The sequence below is a fragment of the Neophocaena asiaeorientalis genome, unplaced genomic scaffold, assembly GCF_003031525.2.
Source record: "Neophocaena asiaeorientalis asiaeorientalis breed wild unplaced genomic scaffold, Neophocaena_asiaeorientalis_V1.1 scaffold149, whole genome shotgun sequence".
NCBI lineage: Eukaryota > Metazoa > Chordata > Mammalia > Artiodactyla > Phocoenidae > Neophocaena > Neophocaena asiaeorientalis.
In genome coordinates this window covers 2032937-2056416 of record NW_020174442.1, presented here as the reverse complement: position 1 = coordinate 2056416, position 23480 = coordinate 2032937, and the positions used below count along the sequence as shown (strand labels likewise).

The window sequence follows — 23480 nt, the reverse complement described above, 5'->3', positions numbered from 1 at the left end:
GTAATTGCTGCTACAAATATCATAGGAAAATGACTATAATAAGTGACATAACATTGTCTGATGCTTATCAACAGTGGGATAATCACACCACCTTTTTAGATGACATATTTCTAGATAGCTGCCTTTCCGTTTGCCAGCTGTTGGGACCAGATGGATTACTGAAAGTCTCCAGGATTCCTAGTCACATGACCACATTCCTCTCTCAAATAAGAATAATTAAACTCATTGAAGATCTTTTTTTTTTTTTTTTGGCGGTACACGGGCCTCTCACTGCTGTGGCCTCTCCCGTTGCGGAGCACAGGCTCCGGACGCACAGGCCCAGCGGCCATGGCCCACGGGCCCAGCCGCTCCGGCGGCATGTGGGATCCTCCCGGACCGGGGCACAAACCTGCGTCCCCTGCATCGGCAGGCGGACTCTCAACCACTGCGCCACCAGGGAAGCCCTGAAGATCTTTAGGTAAAAAACATGAGGCACATGTAATCAATGCTCTGAATATGGAATACAATTAGGAAGCATTTTTATTTATGTCTCCCACTATCCCTATAAAATGTATTCACTGGGGAGTTTCTCACTCTGTCTAGGATAAAATAAAAACCAGGTAGTGTTAGGGCAGTTTCGAGCATTCTTAGGCAACAGAAAGTCCTTGGTCACTCTAAATACTGTTTAGTGCATCTATTCCCATGTTATATAATGTGGAACTTGGTTGAAAATTAAGTCTTACCCTTATCCCAGTGAGAAGCCACTTGCAGGTGGGCAGCTGTGGAAGGGGAAGGTCTTTCTCTTCTTGCTCCTGGCAGGAGCAAGATCCTTCTGGGGCTGGGGTGGGGCAAGGTGGGAGAAGCAGGGAGGGGCAGGAGTGTGGTCCCTTGAGTGATGAAGTTGTAAGATGGCCTCCAGCTTTCTGGGTCTGAGAAATATTTAAAGCAGACCACATTTCACAGAGACTTTTGCAGGTTCTTTGGAGATTGCACTCATAGCTGGTGTTGTCTCACTTGCCATTTCCTTGATTCAGGCAAATGCGCTCGCCATTTGAGCAGCCGCCTACTTCCTCAACCCCGAGGAGCCAGTCTTGCTCTGCTTCACCTCTTCCGAGGCCTGCCCGCACCCAAGGCTCTCCCCAGCCAGCCCTGTCTCCCGTTTGGCACACATCAATCCATGAAGATACATACACACACTCCCTTTCTTCCCTTCTTCCTTGGACAAACTCAGGGCAGCAGACTCCCTCCTTCGCTCTGCACCAGAAGTGCTTGCAAGCTATTCTTTCACATGATATTCCAGAAGGGAGCTAAACCACCATGTTCTTCGTACCCAGAGACATACATTAGGCTTTCTGATGAGTTCCACTCATGTCCCTTTTTCTTGACATTACATGACCTCAAGCTTTTACTTTGGTGGGAGGTGAGAGCACATTTTTCTCTTAAAAAATCCTCCAAATATCCAGCAGTCCTTATGTGATCTAGTATTTCCTTTGGAACGTAGCACCTTGTGTATCTTGGTGCCTCAGCCAACACTTTAGTTTTAACACCCTGTTAAGTTTGTGGTGGATTTTTGTTTGCTTGTTTGAAATTCTAATGTCAGAAATGTGTTGTTTGGATGAAGTCTGTGTACATCCTACACACCTATGACCACATGGCTATACTCAAGCAAGAATTGCTCCAAAAAACAAACTTACAGCGTCTCTGGCCGGCCCTGATTTCTGAAGGGAACCATTGGATTCTCTCCTCCTTAGCTCAGCAGACCCTGAAACTCTCTGATCAACAACCCTAGGACACGGCCCACGTAGCTTTCAAGCTGTCTGGAGCAGGAAGAAAGGAACACACAGTGCCAAGATACATAAGAGGGCGATCTTGTCTATGGCCCTCTCACCCCTGATTGTATTGAAGATGTGAATGTCCTGAAGGGCTACTCGGGGGACTTCTGAGCTTAGCAGACTTGAGGACTAGAAAGACAGAAAGGCTAGAATAGAGAGGCCAGATACCTCTGAGGAATCAGGAGACAGAAGGGCTGACTCTGGATGAGGGCAGAAAATAAGGGAGGATACTGCTGCAGGGAAAAAAACCACCTTACCTGAGGTCCTTCACAACGTGAACCGCAATCTTTCTTATCAGTCTCATGTTCTTCACTCCCCTCGCCTTCACTCCAGCTACACAAAGCCACCCGACATTTTCTAAAAATGCCATTCCCTTCCACACTCTTTTATTTTTCACCTAATTTAAGTCTAATTTTCTATGATGCCTTCCTGCCACTTTCCTCATCTGGCTGCTGTACCATATTTTACATGTCTCAGCTCCAGTTCTCACAGCACTATGTTGTAGTGCTTTATTAACTTTCCTCTCTCCGCTGCCCAAGACAGTGAGTGTCTCTAAGACAAAGACTGTGCCTTATTCATTTTTATACTCCTACCACCTTCAGTGTTATAGGAACTTCTATTAGTTTTCTACTACTGTGTAAAAAATTACCATAAACTTAGCAGCTTGAAATAACACACATTTATTATCTCATGGAGTCTGCAGATCAGACGTCTAGGCGTGGTGTGGCTGGATTCTCTGATCAAATTCCCACTGGGCTGAACCCAAGATGTAAGCCAGGGCTGTGATTCTCACCTGGGTTTCATGGTTCTCTTCTAGGATCACTAATTGTTGACAGGATTCATCTCCTTGAAGCTGTAGGACTGAGGGCTCCATTTTCCTGCTGGCTGTTGGCCAGGAACTACTCTCAGCTCCTAGAGGTTGCCCACAGTTTCTTGGCTTGTTGGCAGTTCACAACATGGAAGGAAGCATGTTTGCCTCCTTCCAGGCTAGCTGGAGCACATCTCTTTGATTTCATCTTCTGCAACCAGTGAGAGAGAACACTCTGCTTTTAAAGGGCTCACCTGATTAGACCAGGCCCACCCGGATAATCTTCCTTTTGCCCCATACTGTAACATAATCACAGCAGGGATATTTCATCATATCCATAAGTTCCACCCATATTCAAAGGGGAGGGAATACAAGGGTAATGGTTCATTGGGGTCACCCTAGAATTTTGCCTACCACAGGGCTCAATGAATATTTACAAAATCAAATAAGATGTGTTCCAAAAATTTATAAATTAGAAACAATGGCATTCAATTGTAAGATTTTTTTTTCCTATTGTTACTTTGGAGGGCTTTTAAAGTTGTTTCTTAATTTGTGTTGGATCCACAATGGTTAAGAATGCTTTACGTGAGATAACATGAGGGCCCTGCAGAGAACCCAGGTAGTACAAGAAATTTGGGATGGGTGCCAAGACCTGGTCTGATATCTGACTGTCTGTGTGACCTTAGCTAACTTCCTGAAACTCTCTGAATGTCAGAGTCCTCTTCAGGTATAAAATGAGGGGGGCGGGACTAAACAATGTTTAAGGTTGGCTAGCTTTAAAATTCTCTAATTTATAAGACTAACTCATACTGATAAAATTAAAAACTAGCTAAATGAATCACACTATCCAAATTCATTGATATAGTTCTCAAAAGAATTTCATTACAGATGAAATTGCAATGATGCGATTTTAAGAGGAAAAGGCAGTTTTGTTTTTAAATGAATCCATTCCTCTATTGGCTGAACCTGACTAAATACAAATAAGAGTACACAACTACATTTTTAATACTTTACATAAAATGGTGAAGAATATTTTTTTTTAGATGACATATCTGTTCAGTTATGGTCAGATGTGAATTTTCCCCAAGATATTAAAACTTGATAAAACCACTGTCTTAAAAATAGCTGAATTAACTCAGTTGATGATAACTGAAAAACTATCAAAGGCAGTACTCAAATATTACAAATCACTTTACTGACTACCTGTAAAGCACGTTGAGATTCTTATATACATTTTGGGGTTTAAGTCTTTTGTTTTTCTCAAACGAAGTGTCTTTGGCTAGGATAATTATTCTCTTCTATCCAGAAAAAAAGAGCTCTAATTTTAAACAGGTATTATTAAATTCCTCTGAGATAGATTTCATGCAGATGTATTTGTTAAAACATCCTTCTATTGACTGTGCACAGTTATTAACAATTCACTTTATCTACCAAGTGGAAGAACATTTATTCTTTCATTAAAAAGTTAAGCCCTGGGCTTCCCTGGTGGCGCAGTGGTTGAGAGTCCGCCTGCCGATGCAGGGGACACGGGTTCGTGCCCTGGTCCGAGAGGATCCCACATGCCGCAGAGCGGCTGGGCTCGTGAGCCATGGCCGCTGAGCCTGTGCGTCTGGAGCCTGTGCTCTGCAACGGGAGAGGCCACAACAGTGAGAGGCCCGCGTACAGCAAAAAAAAAAAAAAAAAAAAGTTAAGCCCTTAGGGCAGCAACAGGATCACAGAGCATTTTTCCTATAAACGGCTCTGTCCAGTGAATGTGAAATGCTTCCATACTAATACAAAGGAGAAAAATAAATAAAACAAGTAGATTTCTCCCGTCTTCCATCATCCCCTCCCTGCCAATACACTCCTCTTATTTTATAAAATGCCAACAGGTAAACAGTTCCCACATTGGTACTTCCATTAATCACAAGAGGAATATTACCATTTATTTGGCACCACTGAGTTCAGAACATCCTTAGAGCTGTGTGAAAGTGGCAAAAGGAGCATGAGGCCACAGTCATTTCCTCAGGAAAATGAGTTCTGGACAGAGAGGGTGGAAAATCCTGAGGGCGTTCATCAGCCTCCCGCACCTTGCTGCTCAAGTTTCTGGAGCTGTTTTTCAAGTTTTGAGACGTCTACTCGATGCATCATCAGAAACTGGCCATTCAAATGAAAGACGGGGATGTCAAATTTATATCTGTCATACCAAGCAGAGTTTTCTGGAAGTGTGATGTCCACCTCCTGTAAAATAAACTGAAACAGAGACAGACTAAAGCTCTGGATTTCAGAGAACATGGAACAACGCAATGGCTGTCGTGACAAACTGATCCCCAGACTGCTTCTAATGCTGAGAGGCTTTTACTGTTGTTGTTTGAGGTCCACAGTCAGCTAATGACCCTGAATTCCATAACCTGATTGATTTCTTTTTTTTTTTTTTTTTTTTTTTGACTGTGTTGGGTCTTCGTTTCTGTGCGAGGGCTTTCTCTAGTTGCGGCAAGTGGGAGCCACTCCTCATCGCGGTACGTGGGCCTCTCACTATCGCGGCCTCTCTTGTTGCGGAGCACAGGCTCCAGACATGCAGGCTCAGTAATTGTGGCTCATGGGGCCAGCTGCTCCGCGGCATGTGGGATCTTCCCAGACCAGGGCTCGAACCCATGTCCCCTGCATTGGCAGGCAGATTCTCAACCACTGCGCCACCAGGGAAGCCCTGATTGATTTCTTTACATTCCCTAATTTTGCTACTTTTCTGTTACATCTATTAGGTTCAGCATCCAGGTACTACTCAGTTCCCAATGAAATAAACAATGTCCCAACTGGGAAGCTGCCTGAGAAACAAGAAAGACATGTTTTGGCTGTAAGATTGGGAAAGGTGTCATGGTTTGCTACAGGAAAACACTTTCATGGAAATGACAACATAAGATAAAAGGAATAGGGACAAAAACTTAACGGAAGGCCCAAATGCTGTACCTGCTAGTTAACTTTGACTCATTTTAAGAGTCAGAGTAAGAAAACCAGTACTGCTCAGAGAAGAACACTTAGGTGTAATGACTTTTATGGAAATCAGCACTAAAATCTCTCTCAAGAAAATTTAAATGAAAAAATCATTCAATCTCTTAAAGGATCCAGGCAGATACTTTATACTACATACAGTATCTATTCCATATACATAAAGCCACACTGTATTATATTACCCTGTTTTTATAAGGCTCCAGTACTTCCTTGGCTTCATCACAAAGGGGGCACGGATCCTACAGGACGAAAAAAGCCATTAAACCCAAAGAATGGCATTCAGCCTGACAAAAACCACAAGAAGCAGATTATACTTATTTTAAGGGACAGTTTTCTACCAGGTTATACTGTTTTATTTTCCAAAGCAAAACACTGCCACAGAATCTTATAAATAGCTAGTATGTCATGGTAAATGGGCTTTCAGTATTTTTTAGTTGTGTTTTGATTTTTCTTGACAAATAAATCTATCTACTAAATGTTGATGCATTTGTTACACATATATGTGTGTATATATATGTGTATATATATGTACACACAATACATTTAGATGCTTACATTTTTTTGTTACTGGCTTCATCTAATTGATATCTAGGAAGATTATTTTCCATATCATTTATAGTCCTAGGGCTTCGTCCTTCCTAGGTCAGGAGCACCTTCCAGGCCTGGCTGACATCACCAGAATGTCTTAAAGTCTGTTTTGACTGGGGGGCACTGAGATTTGCCAGCCTGTTTTTCTGTGTTTTGGTTTTGTTTTTGTTTGTTTTGGCGGTGCCGCACGGCTTGCAGGATCTTAGTTTGCTGACCAGGGATTGAACCCGGGCCCATGGCAGTGAAAGTGCAAAGTCCTAACCACTGGACTGCCAGGGGATTCCCAAGCCTGTTTTTCCTAATAACCCATTGGGATGGAGTTAGATAGTGATCGTCCCATCTTTAAAAGGGAAAAATCTCTTTACTTTGGGCGATGATTGTACCAACTCTTCAATGTTTTGTCAGTTTTCTCATTACAAGTGTCAGCAATAGGTTTCCCAGACTAACTCTCCACCTTAGGAGCAAGCGAGTTTTAGTGCCCATTGTTGTTTGCACCCTAACCATCTAGAGGAGAAGTCTGCCGAGAATGCTATGGATCATTGGCAGATTTTAAAGGCTTCTCAGGCCTTGACTCAATGAACAGGTACTACTATAGGTTCTCTTGTATGAGCTAAAAATAGATTCAACATTACTGATGCTTATATAAAACCTGCTTTTTAACATGACAGGAAAAGATGAGCTGTTATGGAGGCCCTTCCTCCAGCTTAACTCACCTTATTTTGAAATAAGAACCTGGATCATCAAAAGACAGTTTTCCTTCAGAAAGGTCCTTCTGGCCGTATTTTCCTGCTTCAGTGCTCACTATGTTATTTTAGCATTATCGATAAATAGATTATGGATAGTCTGTGACTTTTAAAAAAATTATTTATTTATTTTTGGCTGCGTTGGGTCTTTGTTGCTGCGGTGGGTTTTCTCTGGTTGCAGCAAGCGGGGGATACTCTTTGTTGCAGTGCACGGGCTTCTCATTGTGGTGGCTTCTTTTGTTGCGGAGCACGGGCTCTAGGCACGTGGGCTTCAGTAGTTGTGGCGCATGGGCTCAGTAGTTGTGGCGCACGGGCTTAGTTGCTCTATGGCATGTGGGATCTTCCCGGACCAGGGCTCCAACCCATGTCCCCTTGCATTGGCAGGCAGATTCTTAACCACTGAGCCACCAGGGAAGCCCAGTCTGTGATTTTTAAGATAACCACGTTAAAATTCTCTGAGAAAGTTTCAAAAAGTCAAGAGAGGATCTTAAAAGCAAAAGACAAGAACCAGTGAAATTGCAGAAGTACCAAATTTGGTACTATTTGCTTTTATAATAAAAAAACTTTAGTAGAGCTAGGATCAGGTTTTTTATTTTTTTTAAAACACAGAGAACGGGAATTCCCTGGTGGTCCAGTGGTTAAGACTCCATGCTTTCACTGCTGTGAGCCCGGGTTCCAACCCTGGTTGGGGAACTAAGATCCCACAAGCTGTGCAGTGCAGCCAGAAACAAAACAAAACAAACAACCCAGGGACTATGGAAGTCTGGGCAAATTATCACATTTATATGTATTTTTATGAGGAAAGGTCATCAAATTTTAAAGAAATCTATGAGCTGAAAAATGACAAGACCCAGTGGTCTGGAACATTTGTACATCCTTGTCTAGGATTTTCAGTGGTGCCAAAACAGCACTTATTTACCCTATCCCTGAATTGTAGTGGACATTTGGTGGGTTGGCTGTCTACCACCCACTGCCCTTTCTTATAGCAAGAATGCTGTGATTTTGCCTTACAAAACTGCTCTCAGCATGTGGCTGACTCCTCCCTGAATGCGGGTGGAACACCTGATTTAGGCTGAGGCATCCAGCACATCGTAGCCCTTCGACTACAAATGGCTCAGGGATCGGCCAATCAGAGCCAAAGGATAGTGTGAGGGTTTTGCTGGAGTTTCTGTAGATACCTGAAATGTGAGATCTGAGGCTTGGGATCGCTGCAGTTATCCATATGAAGAGCCAGAGTGTGAACTAATTTAACCTAGAGAATGCAGTGCTGAAGAGACTGGTAATGTGCTTAAGTTTCAGAATCAAGCTACTCCTGAAACCAGACTAACCCGTAAAATCCTTTTTTTGTTTAAGCCACTCTGGGTAGTACTTTCTGTTATTTATAACTGAAAGAGACCTGATACTGTACTTTTTCTTTCAGAGGACTGTGAACTCCGGGAGGTGAGAATAATGTCTTAGTATATGTCTAATGACACAAATGAAGGGTTTGGTACAAATTTTAAGCTGAATGGAAGATTAGTGTGTTTTGCTTTGGCACATGTTTTTGGCTAACTTGGCTGTTGTTCAAACTGAAAAATAGTGCAGAATAGTTAGGCTGAGTGAGCACCATAAGCCTTAAGGGATTATTTTATTTTTGTGGTTAATTTCCACACACATTTCTCATATGTAGACACAAATGATGAAATAGTTTTGTTCCATAATAATGCAATATATACTTATGAATATGAAAAGTAAAGGTTAACTATTTTCAATAAATTTTTAAAAGACTTAAACCTTGTTATTAGATAACTGTCAGATATATTCAAATTGCTAAAATGTCTGAAATCTGAAAAAAATCTATCAAACAAGAGACCTTTTTTGTTTGAATTGCAGTATTATTCACTAAAGGTAATTCTATTACCCTGAACTTTATTTCCTTTTTGATTACAAATCACACAAAGTAATGTTAACTAGCAAAAGGAAATCCATAATGTTTGTCTTATAAATTTTAGAGGAAAAAGCTCTTAAAAATTTAAACTTGCTTTATAGCTTAAAACCAGTGTTAGGGATAAGAAAATAAGTACAGTCAGTCCATTATTTGTGGATTCTGTATTTGCGAATTCATCTATTAGCTAAAACTTATTTGTAACCCTAAAATCAATATCCAGGTTTTTGTAGTCATTCACAGACATGCAGGTGCATAGAGCAGCGAAAGATCTGAGTTGCTCAAAGTGCACATTTCTGACCGAGGTGGGACAGGATGATGCTCTGCCTTCTTGTTCCAGCTCTCATACTGTAAACAAGTGTCCTTTTCTACTTAGTGCCACTGTTTTTGCATTTTTGTGCTTTTTCTTGGTTATTTTGGGATTTAAAATGGCCCAAGCATAGTGCTGAAGTGCTGTCCAATGTTTCTAAGCATAAGAAGGCTGTGATGTGCCTTACGGAGAAAATACTGTGTTAGATAAGCTTTGTTCAGGCATAAGTTACAGTGCTGTTGGCCCTGAGCTCAGTGTTAATGAATCAACAACATATGTTAAATAAGATGCCTTTAAACAGAAACACACATAAAACAAGGTTATGTATTGATCAGTTCAAAAATGTTGTGACCAGAAGCTCATAGGAACCTAACCCTATATTTGCCCTAGGAGCAGTGGTTCAGTACTTGCTAATTCAGTGTTCGTGGTGACTTTATAGAACATGACTATCACAAATAATAAGAGTTGACTATATTTCTAAGTGATACACTTGTAAACATCTGATAGTTCTTTTCTTTCAATGTATGGATCAGATGACGATTAAATATATTAATTTACCTCCTGATAACAGTGACACAATGAAGTATCTGGGTAGGATAAAGAGTTACCACTGTTGTAACTGGAACTGAAAAATTGAGAAGCATGTCTGAAGAAAATTTATACCATTGCTTTCCTTTCAACATTTTTCCCCTTTCTTAAATGTACAACTTTCTCCACCCAACATTTTAATCCTTTATGTTTTTAAAGTAGTGATTTTACTTTTTACTCTGTACCTTTGTGAATAAGGTTAGCACAGGCAGAGCAGTCTTGGAGGCAGATAGATTTCTCAAGAGCAGTTGAAAGGAGTGTTTGGCAAGTTGCATGCTATTTCCTTGAAACCAGAGCATCTTAATTCTGCCAAAAGAAAAAGAGACAGTAAACTTATGTGCCCTAGACTTTGCTCTTTATAACAGAAACAGTAAGCTGCAAATCTGTGATGGAATTTGAAGACTTCAGATGTGCTTCTTGGAGTCCAGGAGTGTCAGAGAGGCCAAGATGTTTGGCAAGTCTTCATGATGCCTCAATATTCACTGTATTCCAAATTTAGAATTTAGAATGGGAAAAAATCCAAATGTATGGATTAGTTGTGTGTCTAATCACTTGGTTTCTATAAGCAAATTCCATGGGTTTGTTAATTAGAATAAAAAATTAAATTTCACCTGCAGATTTTGCTAGCATCCTGATGATCCCCTAAAATGTGGGAAGTTTCCTGAAATGGTTTTTATTCGCAGAGATAGCTTATCTTATAGGTAAGCATTCAACAATGCCCAGCCACCTTCATGGTAAAGGAGATAGTAAACAAGAAGTACAAGTTAAGGCTTGTACCTGAAGGTTAAGGCTATTACTTATGAGATTTATGCCCCTCTGCTGCAAGAGGTGGGGAAACACAGAGCTGTCCTTAAAGGAACTTATAGGGGAGGTTAGGCTGAGTCAACCTGTCAAAAACAAAAATCTACTCAGCTTTTCTAAGAAGTATTTTAAAAGGAGATGGTCATCATTTTTTAAAACATCCACAAATGTACTAGTGTTTCTACTGGAGATATTCCAATAAGGACAGCTTGGTAATAGCAGCATGTCAAACACTAGGCTTTGAAGCTCTCTCATCCTGCTACTTTGCTCGACATAAGACACCCTACTTATTCCTAGGTATTCTCCTGAGCCTCCAGCTTTGTCCTTTAAACTACAGATATGATGATTTCACTTTTAAAACACATATGCACTGTTGACTTTATCACTTATCAATATTCCTTGCATGAATTCATTCCTGGTATCTTCATTTCTTAACTTCTCTTTATCTCTCCAACTTCATCTATCAGTTTCCCCTCCCTTATCTTGGCAACTTGCAGCACAAAGATTCTCTTTCTGTTCCTTGAATAACCAAAGATCATTTTTTCATCAGGATTTCTGTACTTGCTGTTCCTCTGCATGAAAAACTCTTAAGTAGCTTCTCATCTGGCCTGGGCTTATGTCACCTCCTTAGAGATGCCTTAGTGACTGCCTCACCAATGTGGGCCAGTCCACCACTCTTCTTCCTCGTATCTTGCTGCGGTTTTCTTTTATCCTTCACTATCTAAAATTATTTCTTTACCTATATGGCCCCTCTACTACAACATGCGTTCCATAGGAGCAGATACTTGTTCACCCCAATATTCCCGAGCATCTACAATTAACCTGGTACATAGTAGGTGTTCAAATAGTTGTTCGAATGTTAATAGTACTGGAGTGAGCCTTTCCCTCCATCTTTAGTCTCAGCTCTAACCCTGATCAGACACTCAGTGTGCACAGCAGTCACTATGTGGGCGGATCTCATATGCTAACTAAAAGTCAGTGCTCCTCACGGTGTCCACAAGATGCAGGCCAGGGTGCTGCAGCTGGTCCCAGCCCCTTCACCACCACCTTGAATCTCCTCCTGCTCTGCTCCAGAGAGCATGCCTGTAATAATTATGTACTAATCTCTACTGGTGAGCAGGCTTCTCAGCATAAGATTAGCTTTAAACTCATTTCAAACAGAATGATATGACTTTAGAGAAAAGCACTAAATCCATATCAAAAAAGAGTAAAGAAGATGGGACAAAAGGATTGGATTCTGATCTGTGAAAACTATAATCTTTCCTTCTCTCTTAAATCCTTAGTCTTCCACTTCTCCCTGGATCTCCCTGCTAACTAAATGGTCCTGATAATGCATAAAAAAGGAATGTGATAAGGATTTTACAAGAACCCAGCATTATTCTAAGGAGGAAAATGGATCTAAACAATTTCACAATATGCTGTGCTGCTTTCAACTAAGTGATAAGCCCTGGTATATATATGTTCCATAAATTCAGCAGAACCAACACTCCAATAGGTGAATGTGGTTGGAGACAATAGCTTCCAAACATGGCTCTGTCTACAGAGGATATAAAGGAAGGGGAGGGCTTCCCTGGTGGTGCAATGGTTGAGAGTCCACCTGCCAATGCAGGGCACGCGGGTTCGTGCCCCGGTCCTGGAGGATCCCACATGCCGCGGAGCGGCTGGGCCCGTGAGCCATGGCCGCTGAGCCTGCGCGTCCGGAGCCTGTGCTCCGCAGCGGGAGAGGCCACAACAGTGAGAGGCCCGCGTACCGCAAAAAAAAAAGAAAAAAAGAAAAAAAAAAAGAAAAAAAAAAAAAAAGGAAGGGGAAGTATCAATGGAATGCTAGCCATGTTTACGACAGGTAGAAATTTCTGCATCGTTGGTTTACGCCAACAGTGGCACACCCTCCTAGGGTATGAAGTTAAAGAAACTGTATAAAATGAAGGAGAAAGAAAATTTTAAAAATCAGTTTTGTGAGAGTAAAGGTAGAAAGATAGCTCTTGGAAATGAGAAAGAGCAGGCTATCTAAGGCAGTGACCTAAGGTTACAACCAGGACAGTGAACGGCAGCTGTGTGCTTTTGGTGGAGGGATTTAAGATTTATTGATGTCAGGCTGGTAAGGAATGGAAAACTTACTGCTTTCACCTAACTGAGTTGAGACTGAGGTGTTAAGGCTTTTGTTAAAAAAAAAAAAAATTCACATTCACAATGGAAATCTGCTTCAGTATTTCCAACATGACAAAACACAGCATGTGGTCTTGGTTGCAACCAAGACAAATAAAACCTGTCAGAGTAAACAGAGTTGCTCTTCATTCCAGATTTGCTAGAATACTTGTTCAACCAACCCAAAAAGCTAAGTAAAGTCTTCAGAGATGCCACAACCATCTTGTTTAAAACTAGTTCTCTTTTCCATGTTAGTCTCTATTTCTCCTTTTTTTAAATATGTATTTAATCACTTAAACATGGCACATTTGTTTACTGAGAAATGCATTAGCATTATGCAATTTTACTACCTGCATATTTTCCAAATGCTCTAGCGCACTAGGGCACGTGCGTTTTACCACACTGTTAAATTAACTTATTTCTTTGTTGGCACTATATTATAAAATTATATTAGAGTCTGATACAAAAAAGAATTCCCATACCTCTCCTAGGCAGAAATAAGATATTATGGCTAAAGTTCTGAACACTGGAGTTCACTTTGTTCTAGAAATAAAAAGTAAAATGAAAAATGATACACTCCAACTGGAACACCCCAAACCCTAACACCACTGCTGTCAGTGTCACAGTCACCCCATCATGCTTTCTTGGAAGTAAAATCTTAATATTGGCTATTCTGACAATGTGACATTTTCATTAGTTCTATTATTTTTGAACAGTATCTCAGCACTATAAGAAATAGTCTGAAAGGCGGTCTATGCCTGTTGGCTCATGACTGTGGGAGGACAGCACCATTTTGATTATGTCACTGAATTTAGTCATGAAGTGTGTCCTTACTATACACAGAGACACAATTTTATCCTCTGTATTTTGTTACATGCCTCTGTGATATGAGCAAAAAGAGATGTGTTCATGATATCAAAGAAGCACAACTGGGTCACCTTTGTCACAGACAAAAAAAAAAAGCATAAGACTGGATTTAGAATGTGCCTAAAACAAATTCCACAGCCTAACAATAAAGATGGTGACTCCTGCTGTTTCAAGTCCACTGCCGCTCAGAGGCATGGATCACCCTGAAAGAGAAAGGGAATGCTGGCTTTTCAACAAAACTGAGGCCGACTTCAGTGGTCTTTATGGCAGAATCAAATAACAACATGGAGGAGGACTCACTGGACCAATTCAGCCCTCCTTGAAGCAAGATATAGAATTTTCCCTGTGAAGCACTGAAGGACATACCATTAAAACAACTGATTATTGCATAGAAAGAAGCCAGTGTCATTTGAGCCTTTATTAAGGATTATTTATTTCTTGCATGAGGAGCCGCCCAGGCTACGGCTGCACATCACTTATGTGGGGTTCTTGGATTCTTCAAATGCTGTGTGTGTCTGATTAGAAGGGAAACAACATTGTTCTTGCTTGAGTAGAGAAACTGACCTTCACCGACCAGAAATTTTATTCATATGAAGAGTCCTTGAGCACACCAAATCTCCAAGCTCATATGATCCCTCATCAGCAAGCTGCAGTGTTCTTAGCTCATGTGCAAAATCAAAAAGTTTATATAAACTCAGGTACTGCCTTCATTATTAACAGATAATGTTGGAGCTTCTTCACAGGAATACAATGTAAATTTACTGCTGAGCTGACATTAACCAAACACTATTACCGTCACTCTCGCTGAACCTGTGTTCCAGAAAGAGAGGCTCAGGGCTTCCATCCCGTCATTTATGCCATGTGAGATGTTAAGTGCTCCATTTCACATTCTTTATCATCTAAGTACAGCATTCCTATTTTTACACAATGACTAGAAACACATGTGCGCGCACACACACACAAACACAAACACATCCCTCTCTTGGGAACAAAATCCATTATTTTAGATTACTGAAAGTTTATGTAATGAGGTGAGGTTGCTCTTAGGGGACTCATCTGGGTCACTGGGCTCTACCTAATCCAGGGAAACAGGGACAAATGATGCCTCCCCAGTGGTCTTCCATGCTTTTGGTCAGTCAGCTGTGTCCAAACCTCCCTCTCTCCCAAACAAGTGAGAGCCTACCCTAGGATCTTGGGTCCAAGTGTGGAGCCAAGAGTGACAAGGACACGCAGCATATAGAGACAATCAAAGCTGTAAATTGAGCAGATACTTTAAGGTGTCAATTCCAAGGGGCTAAGCAGGGTTAGAATGAGGCTATAGAACAGAAACAGAGGGTAGCGGGTGGAAGGCAACCTGGAGCGGGGCCCTCACTCCCTGCATGCGTGAGATCTCAGGTGCTTTTTCAGCACCTCAGCCACAGCAGTCAGGGTACCCAGCCAGGGGAACTGCCAAGGAGGTAGCACCAACTCAGACATGATATTACAAGGATCCCAGCTCACCACCCACCTGTGGGCCCACTTGTACATGGCCTCATGCTCAGCTTCATTCTTTCTTTTTTTTAAATAACATTATATTAGTTTCAGGTGTAAAACATAATGATTTGATATTTGCATACATTGCGAAATGATCACCACAGCCTCGCCTGGCTATGCATTTGGACTGCTGATTTGATCCCACATAACACGTGAAACCCTGAGCAGACATTCCCTGCAGCTTCTACTTCCAGGCTTCAGTGCCAACAGGTTTACCACATGGGGGGCAGAGAAGCCTGTGGAGAATCAGTCCCAGAAAGGAATGACTGGTCATATGAGTTCCTACAGACAAAACCCCCCTTTTTTTTTTTTTTTAAATTATTACCATGACTGTGGGGTTTCCAAGTATCTGGATGTCTCTACTACACTGTTTGAATGCAATGGGTGCTCTGTTAATTTGCATTCAACACACTGATTTGTGCAAAAGTTTTCTAACTATTTGAAGTGTGGGCCTGGCCTAACCAGTAAGATTATAATTTCACTGAAGGTATATGGCATTTACATATCCATCACTTGGTACATACACTCTGCCCCCATATCCCCCCCTCACCGCTTCAAATTCTTAGCAAAATAAGCCATTATTGTTTTTTCTTCATCCTGTCTGGTGTTTAGTCCATTTCTTTCCCTCCAAATAAAACTCTCACATGGAGAAATCAACTCCACATTCTGGATACAAGCAACAAGAATTATAGAGAGATGTACTCCAGCAGATTCAGGAGGAGGGAGTTAAATTCCTCACTGAAACAATATAAATACAAGAGAGATCACAACAGGGACATCTAATGGGCAACTTTAAATGTCATAAGAGAAAGGAAGAGTACTGTGGGCTGAGACTGGAAGTGGTTTCACGAGAGAAGGATCCTAAATCATGTAGGATTTCGATACGTAGAAAAAGGGGAAGCATTCCGAAGCCAGGGTTAGACACAAAGGCATGAAGTAGGAATGCTGTGGCCTTTTGGATGGGAGCCAATGAAGGGTTTTAAACGAGAGTGATGTGATAAAATCGGTGTTTTAGGAGATTGATCTGGCAGCAGCGAGCAGGATGGCTGCAAAGGAAAGAAGAATGGTGACAGGAAAGAGTTCAATTATGAAAATCCAGGTGTGGGATGAGATCATTCATTCAACAATTACCTACTGTTTTCCATGTCTTAGATACTCATAGGTACTGGGTTCAGTGGTGAACAGAAAAGTCAGGTCCCTGGCCTCATGGGGTCCATATTATAGGGAAGTTAAAGAGACTCTTTTATGTCTCTCAACATCAGACAGTGGTAAGCAGAGGGGAGGGAGTGAAACAAGGTGATGTGATGGTGACTAAGGCAGGTCCTTTAAATAAAATGCTCTGAGCAGGTGTCATTTTTGCTGAGGCTAAAGGCTGAGAAGGTACAAAGATCTGAAGGAAGAGCATTTTGGGGAGAGGGAACAGTAAGTGCAAAGACTCTGGGGTAAGGACAACCTTGACTTTGTGGAAGAAACAGAAAGGACCATGTGGCTAAAGCACAGTAAGCAAGGGGAAGAGTGGAGGAGACAGGTCAGCGGGGGTTGGATCACCTAAGGCCTCACAGGCTATGTTAAAGAACTGAGGTTCTATTTTCACACAGTTAGATTTAGAGGAGGGAAGTGATGGGTCTCATGTACATTTTATATTTATTTATTTAAAAGACTTTTTTTTTGATGTGGACCATTTTTAAAGTCTTTATTGAATTTGTTACAATATTGTTTCTGTTTTATGTTTTTAAAAAAAAAAAAAAAAAAAAAAAGAACATTTATATACTGTTACTATACACTCCCTCTAGCACCCAGGGGTCCAAAGGGGATTCTGGACTAATTCTTGTTAACACAGTGGGGCTTGCACACACTGTACCCCTCCCCTTATCCTCAACCTTAAATATACTGACTCAGCATCTGGCCTAGGGCAGAGGCATATTCTGAATTCAGAGTGTGCAACAATGTTCAGTACTATTAAGACATAATGGCTGTGGGAGATCAGCTCGGTGCTTTGTGACCACCTAGAGGGGTGGGATAGGGAGGGTGGGAGGGAGGCGCAACGGGGAGGGTATATGGGGATATATGTATATGTATAGCTGATTCACTTTGTTAAACAGCAGCAACTAACACACCGTTGTAAAGCAATTATACTACAATAAAGATGTTAAAAAAAGACTTAATGGCTGCAAAGCTGAAAGCCAAGAAAGCCTGAATAATGTGGTTGGGTTATATCATACATGAGGGCTTAATAGAATTTAAAAACCAATTTGAAAATTCCCTCATTCCATAAAGATAGCATTTAAGATGACGGCAAAATCATGCTAGTTCAAGGGATGGGAACAAAGTACATAAGGAATTATGCAGCCTCCTCTCCACATTATCCTTCTTAACCAAAATGACCCATTCCCTTTGAAGGTATATCTGATACTTAGTACTGACCCAGAAAGAAGGCAATTTCATTAAAACATCTTAGTCTTATTGTGCCCAGCTAGTAATGCCAGTTTCCTTGCTATTTAAAAAGCACACAACTTCATTTCTAAAAGTAACTGTTTGCAAGTCAAACTCCATCCACCCAGGCAATGCCTTCCATTTGTCACTAATACTCCACCATTTCCAATTCATCTTGCCTAAGAGGCGCGTTATCCACATGACCACACAAGACCTGAAAGATGCTTCATTCATTTTTAGCCATTTTGTAGCAAATGACCTTGGAACATTTGAGATATTAAATCCAGCATTTCTTTGGACTTGTGACACTAATACCTGAATGTTGGGAACTATCCACTCTTGAGGTCATGCCTCAGCTACCCTCAGTTATGTGAGATTCTGCAATTCTCTGAGTCCTATTCTGTTACTTAAAACTTGTCACTGATAGAAAATCTTAATATTTTGGAACTGGATGCCAAGACACTTTGGAGATTTCCCTTGCTTTATGGATAAAGAAACTGTTTTACCAAAGCCTTTTATACTGCAATTTTTTTTCTCTATATTTCTCTTTGAACAGTGCCTATTTTTATGTATGATGAGACCAACACAGAATTCTCAGAACTGCAAGGGACCTCCAAGTTCAACCCCCTTTTTCCAAAAAAAGTCTCAAAAAGTTTTATACATGAGTCCTCAGAGTATACTGAATAACAGATATCACATTTTGTTTAAGATTTAATTTAAGGATGGAGAGAATGAGGAAAACTCTCAGCTTCGGAAGGCAGAATTCTTTTACTATAAGAAAGAGGTTCTGATCTCTGAATCTAAGATGATACAGATTAACTTTATTTTCAAACTTGGAGAAACAGAGCTGAATTTAGAACTCTCTCATTTTTTTTTTTCCAGTCTATATCCTAAGCTGCTTTGGCTGACTAAATTTCTATTAAATAACAGTATCGTTTCTCTTGGCTGACTAGAAGAACTACATGTTTTAAGAAGAAAAGAGTTAAAAAAATTAAATAATTCAGTCTTATGTCCTTCCCTCTGACTAAAGTAGAAGCCACTTCCCCATTATTTCATGATTAATATGAAAAAGTACAGGAACAATGAGAGGAAGTTCATCTGTTTCCAGTAGTAACATTCTGGTTTCTGTTGGAATTCCATTGGCAGCAGAAGGAAGCAGCATATACCACATGCCTGCCCTATTACAATACAAAAAGCTGTCAACTTTGAACTCTTTTGAAATGTTAGTAAAGTAGAAAAGATGATTGTGGCTTTCCTTCAATATTATTTGGGTAACCTAGCCTTAAAATAGTGAACAAACGTAAGTCCTTTATCCTTAAGGCAGGACCAAACCAAGATATTAGTGGCCTAGGTAAGCTAATAATTTGGCATACCTTCAAATGGATACTTTTCAAATATTCACTCAACAGGTGTTTGGGTGAGGAGCTGGGCATGGCAGGCCTTGAGAGAGAGTGGAAAGGGGGCTGGTGGGGCCTTTTAGTTTGCATACTCTATTCAGTATAACAAAGACCATGCAAACTGATCAGGCTAGATCTCTTTGGAAGGCAGTTTGGTGACCATCTGTAGATTTTCAAATATGCCCTTCCCTACTCCAAGCTGTTTATCGAGGCATTAGTAACTGCAGCATTTATAACTGCACTGGTAGCTCCTTGAAAGGTTACTGCTTTATATTCTTTTCTCTACCTTGTTGCATTCCCAGTGATGCTTTCATACTCCTTATAGATCCAGCCTCCTTTCTATACCATGTACTGAGTGTTTGTTATGTGCCAGGCACCGTGCCAGATACTAGAAATATAAAAGTGATTAAGATACTTTCCCTGCCCTTAAGGACACACCTAGGGTAGGGGAAAGATTTACAAATAATACAATACCAAAGTGATGAAGCCTATAGCAGTAAAATGGTTATTACTAGATATTACTGGTAAAATGCTCTGAAATCCTTTCTTAAAATAGAAGGTATTTTGAATTTGCCTCTATCTCTGGAAATCTTATCTTGGGTAAGGATTGGAATGAAAAGAGAGTAATGTTTTCATGCCTCCAGTCCTCTGCGGCTGTAACTGAGATGGGAAGGTAGGGATGTGGAATAATATCTACGTGAAACTTAGCCCAAACCTTTCACTTTGCATATTCTTCCTCAAATAATTTTGTCTCTCAAACTTGCTATGTGATACTAGGGGAAGGATGAAGGAAGCTCACCTAGTCCCTGCTACCTGTGTAGCTACACATCCCTGGATCCAGATAGTTTCTCCCCTTCAAAATAATTGCAAACAATATTAAAACTGCATGCAGGAACTATTCCAGCTGGCTTTTGGCTTCCTCTGATGTACACTCCTTGAATAAAGCAGTGGCAAAATTAGATTTAAAATAAGGAACATAAAAAAAAAGTACTACTTGTACCAGATCTCTTCAAGGTTCTGCTACGTGTGAAACCCTGAGCCCTGGCATTAGAGTAACTAAATGCATCAGCCAGCTGGAGTATGTATGCACATGTTATGAAATACAAAAACCTTAATAATAAAAAAACCCTTATTTTGAAGGCATACTTCCACATTGCCTCTGGGTACTTAAGAGTCCGTGAGAACCAGGCATCTGGAATAAAATAGAAATACAGTCCAATAAATTCCCAAGTTGGAAAATCCTCCTATTTCCTTACCTGCCATCAATCCATCTAAAGAAAACCACATAGCCATATTTTCCTCAGATAAAGGAGACATAAAAGTATTGATCCTTCCTTGGCAGGTAGCTACTACTGACCACAATAAGCACGAAGAAAGAAACTCTGCAGTCTACCTTTCTAAAGCACTAGCCCCGCCAACCTTAATTTTCACAACAGGACCTTTTTGCTTCCAGGCAATTCCTCAGCAGAACAGGACCCAGGTTATTAGGCTACGACATTTCACACAGAACCATGATTAGTTCTGCCTTACCCCCAATATTACTATAACCACTCAGTATTTCCAGGGCACACCTCTTTTTCCAAGTGTTTTAAATCTCAATGCATACAGCTATAAATACTGGTAGACAGCTTCATAAGCATTTTCACACAGTATTCCTGAGATAATTAGTAAATGAGAAGACTGTGGCCTCTAATAGCCACTTCATCTTTAGCAGTCCCACACTGAGACATGGCTCTCATGGCTGCCTAACCAAGGTAATGTGTGGTTAAGGAGAGGTGCTTATGCTGGGGAATGTGCTAGAAAGTGTGGGGGGCATAACAGATCTTAGACACTATCCCTGTCCTGGAGGAGCTGAGAACCTTGGGGCTTAGCTGGGCCATGCTGTGGATTTAAGTGCTCTAAAATATAAAGTACGATGTAAAACACTTTCTGTTAAGAAACAAGAATAAAGATCTGCCAGGCAAAAAACTCTTTGTTCTTCAACAGAACAGCCTTAGAAACAGACACTTGCCTATTCATGTTAGTAGCAATTTAGTAGAGACTTTTTGTAACTCTGGACTTACTTAAAAAAATTGTATGAGGGGTATTTGTCAGGGGTGACTGACAAGGCTAAGTATTTGAGAACTGTACAGTCTCTGATTTATTCTCTCATGGTTCAGCACCCAGAGGGCTGCTTTTGCCCAACAAAGGCAGACAGGAGGTCCAGAGAGCCCCAGGACTCACAGTGCTCCTGCCAGCACCCACGATTAAACCTTTCAGCCCTCAATTAAAGATCAACATGGTTGCTCAAAAATATTTATTTAAAAAGGCAGTCATCTCAGCCAGTCGAGATTATATTACCACTTCATAAAACTCGAATAAATCCGAAGCAGGGCATCTGTGAATCACGGAAGAAACATGAAGTTGTGATGTTTTCTGCTGCTTCTTAAAAAGCTACCTTTTCCACCCGTGATTCTGTTCACTTCCCAGAGCGCCATCGCGCGCGCGCGCTCACACACACACACACACACACACACACACACACACACACACACACTCACGCTTATAATTTGCCCCCAGAGGTTCACGGATTTATGGCTCCCGGTTTAATTAAATTTCCTGTAGTGACAATCGAAATCGGCAGCGTGCGGCACAGTGCGGGGCTCCCGTGCCCCCCTCTCCAGCCCGCGTGCCGACTCCAGGGGGGGCCCCGCGAGCGCCCAACTGCCGGCACCCGACCACCGGCACCCACCTGAGCTTCGGCTGCTCGGGTCGCCGCTTCCGCTGTGCGCCGGTACTTCCGCCCCGGCCGGCAGGCGCCCGCCCCGCACTTCCGCCCCGGCCCGCAGCCGCTCGGGCTGGCATCAGTGGATCTCAGGTCTGAGCCGATCGTTCCTCTGAAGGGTGGCCGCGCTTGGGCTGTTACGCATGAAAAGAGAGATACAAGAACCAAGGCCACACTGTTTAAAAAAAAAAGTCCACGGAAAAGTGACCTGGCATGTTTGGGAACCATTAATAACGAGCCTCCGGTGTGAGAAAATAATGAGTAATACTCAAAACTAACACTTATTGATTGCTCACCATCAGCTTTACGTTCATAACTTGATTAATACTGCGAATAATCCTATTAAGTATTGTTAGTACCATTTTACAGAAGAAGAAATGGAGGCTTAGTAGCTTGCCCTAGTTCTCAGAACTAGAAAATGGCAGAGTTGAGATTCCACCCCAGGCAGTCTGATGTCGGTATCCCTGAGCTTACCACTATGCCCTCAGTATGTATTCAATGCTTTAAGAGAAGATACAAAACAAACCAACGTCAGGAATGAATCCCCTAAACAAACCACATTGGTTATGTGATAACTTTTAGAGGGCACATCTAGAAAGTAGAGTTTTCAAATTCTAACTTTATCACTTCAACATGTGCTAACAAAAGAGGGGATTTTGTGACTGTCAACAGACTATGATTATTTTGGAGTTGATACACTTTGATAAGACCTAATTTATCTGAAAAAAATTTAAAAAAGGAAAAAAAAATCAATTGACAAAGTATGCTCCACCTAACAGTTGCTGGTATGTTATCTTTAAAGAAGTTATCTTGGGTCTAGTTATAAACACCTTGGTGGTACATGCATAACTTTGTGGAGTGATAGAAAAGCTTCCTAGAAATGCGACTCCAAATCAGCTTCCAAATCTCATTTCTTGCTGGAGAATGGAAATACTGTAAATTGGATTTATGACACCTGATTTCATCCACTGAACGAGAAGAATGACTCCACCCAAGGCCACCAGTGAAGGTTTTTAGCATTGGTTACTGGTAAATTTCTCCAAAGAGCCAAAAATTCACAAATTTTCAGAATTTGAATTTAATTAGTAAGAATTTCTTGGATTGTTCAGACCTCCTCATGATTGTTTTAGTTGAGGGTGGAAGTCCCGTGAAATGGCTGGGCATCCCTGAGAACTCACTGTAATCGATGCCCAATCACTTTGGGAGAGCTTGGCTGAGTGCTGCGAGCCCAGAGGACCAGTTTACCTCTAGGTGTAAGACTCACAGTGCTGGGCATATGAGCTAAGCTTGGGAAAATGTCTGAAGGCTGACCAGGAAAAATTGTCTCCAAAATTTAAAAAAAATCTGCCAAAGCAAAATTAATAAACATTGGGCTTCCCTGGTGGCGCAGTGGTTGAGAGTCTGCCTGCCGATGCGGGGGACACGGGTTCGTGCCCCAGTCCGGGAGGATCCCACGTGCCGTGGAGCGGCTGGGCCCGTGAGCCATGGCCACTGAGCCTGAGCGTCCGGAGCCTGTGCTCCGCAACGGGAGAGGCCACAACACTGAGAGGCCAACGAACCTCAAAAAAAAATAAAAATAAAAATTAATAAACATTTATTAATGGTTACGAACTGTAATACTGCGTCAGCTATATTAATTGCTGGATTCAGTGTTCAAAACAATTTCGTTATATTTGAAAACAGTTTTTAGATGAGATGCTCTTCCTGAGGGAGAGTTCTTAAATATACATGATGAGTGTTGAGAAATCACAGCATATTTTAGTTATTTTAGCTAAATTAT

General features: G+C 41.3%; 2 protein-coding genes across 4 annotated transcripts in view; one reads left to right on the top strand and one right to left on the bottom strand.

Annotated features, from left to right (window-relative positions):
* The window catches only part of MEGF10 (multiple EGF like domains 10), a 346338-nt gene that overhangs the window by 10790 nt on the left and 312068 nt on the right, over positions 1–23480 (top strand). The window lies entirely within an intron of this gene.
* On the bottom strand, positions 453–21728 carry CUNH5orf63 (chromosome unknown C5orf63 homolog). 3 transcript variants are annotated; one of them, XM_024757160.1, is made up of 5 exons: positions 21668–21687; positions 20083–20128; positions 9946–10066; positions 5790–5846; positions 453–2830 (listed from the first exon to the last, which is right to left on the bottom strand). In XM_024757160.1, the coding sequence occupies exons 2-5, from the start codon at positions 20088–20090 to the stop codon at positions 2717–2719; spliced, it is 300 nt and encodes a 99-aa protein (XP_024612928.1). In that variant the 5' UTR covers positions 20091–20128; positions 21668–21687; the 3' UTR covers positions 453–2716. The 3 variants fall into 3 exon arrangements, with proteins under 3 accessions (XP_024612928.1, XP_024612925.1, XP_024612926.1); XM_024757157.1 differs by lacking the exon at positions 453–2830 and adding an exon at positions 4339–4851; XM_024757158.1 differs by lacking the exons at positions 453–2830; positions 20083–20128 and adding an exon at positions 4339–4851 and having other exon boundaries at positions 21668–21728.

Coding starts and splice junctions, on each gene's coding strand:
- CUNH5orf63 (XM_024757157.1), bottom strand. Junction 5,847..9,945: donor TGCTAACCTTATTCACAAAG/GTACAGAGTAAA, acceptor TTCGTCCTGTAG/GATCCGTGCCCCCTTTGTGA. Junction 4,852..5,789: donor TGGAGCCTTATAAAAACAGG/GTAATATAATAC, acceptor TCTCTGTTTCAG/TTTATTTTACAGGAGGTGGA.